General features: G+C 45.5%; 1 protein-coding gene across 1 annotated transcript in view; it reads left to right on the top strand.

The window, feature by feature from the left end:
* The first annotated feature begins 2,143 nt into the window (after positions 1-2,143).
* Positions 2,144-3,115, top strand: part of LOC109473434 — a 12,309-nt gene continuing 11,337 nt past the window's right edge. Inside the window, exon 1 of the mRNA XM_019773293.1 lies at positions 2,144-2,845. Coding sequence (XP_019628852.1) covers positions 2,144-2,845 — 702 coding nt within the window. The remainder of the gene's footprint in view (positions 2,846-3,115) is intronic.

Genomic DNA, 3,115 nt, shown 5'->3' with positions numbered 1-3,115 from the left:
GGAGGTCTGAGGTGGTCTGGAAAATCCATGTTTTCCTGAGCGCTTCTCACTGAAAATGCGCGGGATGCTACCGGGTCAAAATTGGCGCTGAAACTTGCGCGCTTGCGCACTTTTCCAGATGCCGGTCCCACATCTGTAAGCCATTATCACATGTGGGAAGGAAAGGAAAGAGCTCTGGGTCTACCCGCTGTCCAATGACTAGCTCCAGCCCGACGAAGGATGGTACATGGTGTTATGAACAACTATGTGTGAAATTGGATGGCGCCGAAGTGAAAAAAAAAAACCCTTAAACAGTGAAAAAAAAAACAGGAGCTACCGAGTGAAACAATGTGTCAAGAAGCGGGCCGTCCAACGATCGATGCAGAATTGGACCCTGAGAGCGATAGGGACTACAATGCAGGTACTAGTATCTGGACATATAAGGCCAAATAAATGTCGACTTCCGTAAACTTGAGGAAAAAGCTGATGATTTTGCACAGCTGTCGAATTATAGACTGACACCAATAACAAACTTTCTCCCTACCAAGGATCACCAAGATGTTACATTAGAGGACGCATGTAACTTGATTTGAGAAATCAAATAAAATCGGCAACATGTGAGTCAAATCTAAACTTTCACATCTCTGTTGCAGAGGAAAGTGATGCGAGATCCGTCTTCCAAAAGGACAATCAGCCCATCAAGGGGAAAGGGAAGAAAAAGACTGTTGGGAGAGTCGTCGGGTTGGGGCCACCCCGGCGGGGGGTAAGCGCAAGCCGGGAGAAGCACGTGGACAGCCAAAAAGGAAGTGCATGAGGAATAAACACTTCGCAATTTCTAGATTTTTATTATTTCCATTAGAAACTAAATTGCCACCAAAAGATCTGCATGGAGATTATATGTCCAATTATAGGTAAGAGAGAGAGGTCAATATCTCACCAAGGACATTATACACACATGTGTATAATGTCCTTGATCTCACTGATTGTCAGATAGCGGCTCCTACTGCGCATTGAGTTTATACATTTAATAGTTCTATTATATGTATATTTATATGAATATGTATTCGTATATGTGTATGTATTATGTGACCTGTGATTAGCCCAGTGGGGCAAAAATGTACAATAAAGGTCTTCATTCTTTATCTGAGGTGCTAATCCCCTTTGTTCTGAATACTCGACAACTCTAGCTGCCACGCGACCACACCCCACCCGAGTAGATTGACATCTCCAGCAGTGAAAACATGATGTAATGTGTCAGACCTTTGTTTACACGATGTGCTATATCAGACTTTTCTTGACATGATGTCATGTGCCAGACCTTTCTTAAAATGTAAACAGAAGTTTTACGGGGCACGTCTCTGATCGAACTGAATTAGGTGAGACTAAACTTCTTACAAATAGTACCCTCAATCCCTTATCTGTTGTCTGAACATTTAGAATATCTTGAATAGAAACTTGTCTTGTTCACTGTCATACATGTGTAGCAAGGTCTCTGCCCACCGTGCTCTGCCCATGTTACCACCACGGAGTCAGAAGTCCAGTAGTTTACGTTAGCCGAATTTATTGGGTGATTTTATAGTACAACCTTGGTCGTGGGGACTGTTGTGACAGTCTGATCACAGAACGCAATTTCACTGCGCATGCGTCATATTTTCGCCTGAGTTTGTAGTCATATCGTCAGTTAGCGTCTCAGCGTTTCCTGACTTCAAACGTCTCGAGTCGCACTGTAAGAAACAGGAGGAGGATGTAAGAAGGGGAAAATGTCATTTTTTTTATAATTCGTCTTTTACTTCCGTCCTTGCAATGTGCATAAATTGACGTGTTACTTATCACGGCGAACCGCCCTGTGATTAGCGATGACAGATATGGCGCATATTCATTGCTCAGAGTTTTAACATGGAAGTGCGAAACTAATACAAAAGGACCGTTTACTTTGAAGATCTTTGTAATGCGGATTGTTTTATGACAGGGATGTGGGAGACGACCGATTGGCGTCTCCGTCTAGACAATAGTTTTACACTTGATTGCTGTCTGTGTCTGGAGAAGTTGAATAACTCGCGCTTTTGAAGTCATTCGCTTCAGCGACACTGACTGAAGCAGGCCGTCAAACGCGAGCAGAAGACAGCTTGGAGTAGTATTGTTCTCCATTAGCCCTTATGGAACCATGGAACACTCAGACTCCTTAGAAACTTGCTTTTGCCCGTCATGTGATGGTAAGAAGCGTGTCCCAGCGAGGACTGCCCGTGAGCACACGAGGAAAGCTGTCCAAAAATCTCTACAGGGCCAAGTGATAAAAGAGAAACCGCCAATAGCCGTTCTTCTGGAGGCCGGCGAACACGACCCGAGAAACGGCCCTGTCATCAAAAATGGATCTTCAACAAAATGGACTGTGATAGGATTCACGGCCAAGGTTTTAGAGATAAGGGCCAAGCATCCTGGCGTATCCCAGGAGTGCGTCACGGCCTACTTCTCGCTAGTTAAAAACTTGTTGGACGACCATGGCATCGCAAACGAGGTCCCTCGCTCGTACAAACAGGCAGTGTCAATGGTTAGCGATCTGCTACCGAAGTCGGAAACGTACGACGTGTGCCCCAACGACTGCATCATGTACCGAGGAGAACATCGGGACGCTGAGCGGTGTCCCATCTGCAAAGAGGGGCGAAAAGACAGCAGAGGGAAGCCAAGAAAGGAGTACCACTACTTCCCCCTGATTCCGACGATCAAAACGCTCTACGGGGTACCAGAGATCGCCAGAAAACTACAGGAACACGGCAACACGCTGAAGAGTGAAGTGCCCCGTTTCGTCCGCGACATTCAGGACACAAAGATGTGGAAAGAGATGTATGCAGAAGACGGGCCTTTCAAGGTAAGCCTATACAGCACCATTGGATATGTAAAACTTTATGTGTAGAGTTTCATTCATCAAAGTAGACTTTTCAAACTGATACAGTAGTTTAAAGTAGTAGTAAACAGGTAAACTCCCGGTGGACGCCCTTGGGTTTGAGTTAATTGTGAATCTTGAGACAGGGTGCCGGCCCGCGTGTCGGCCGTCATTACTCTCCAAGCAGAGGTTGGTGGGGAAGATCGTCACCGTTTTATATATGCCTCGTTTTTTTTTGTCGCCCCCCACCCAACG

This window comes from Branchiostoma belcheri, unplaced genomic scaffold, assembly GCF_001625305.1.
Source record: "Branchiostoma belcheri isolate BF01 breed outbred unplaced genomic scaffold, Haploidv18h27 scaffold3, whole genome shotgun sequence".
Lineage (NCBI taxonomy): Eukaryota > Metazoa > Chordata > Leptocardii > Amphioxiformes > Branchiostomatidae > Branchiostoma > Branchiostoma belcheri.
Note: the sequence above shows the minus strand (reverse complement) of the source record. Positions and strands in the feature narration are given on the sequence as shown.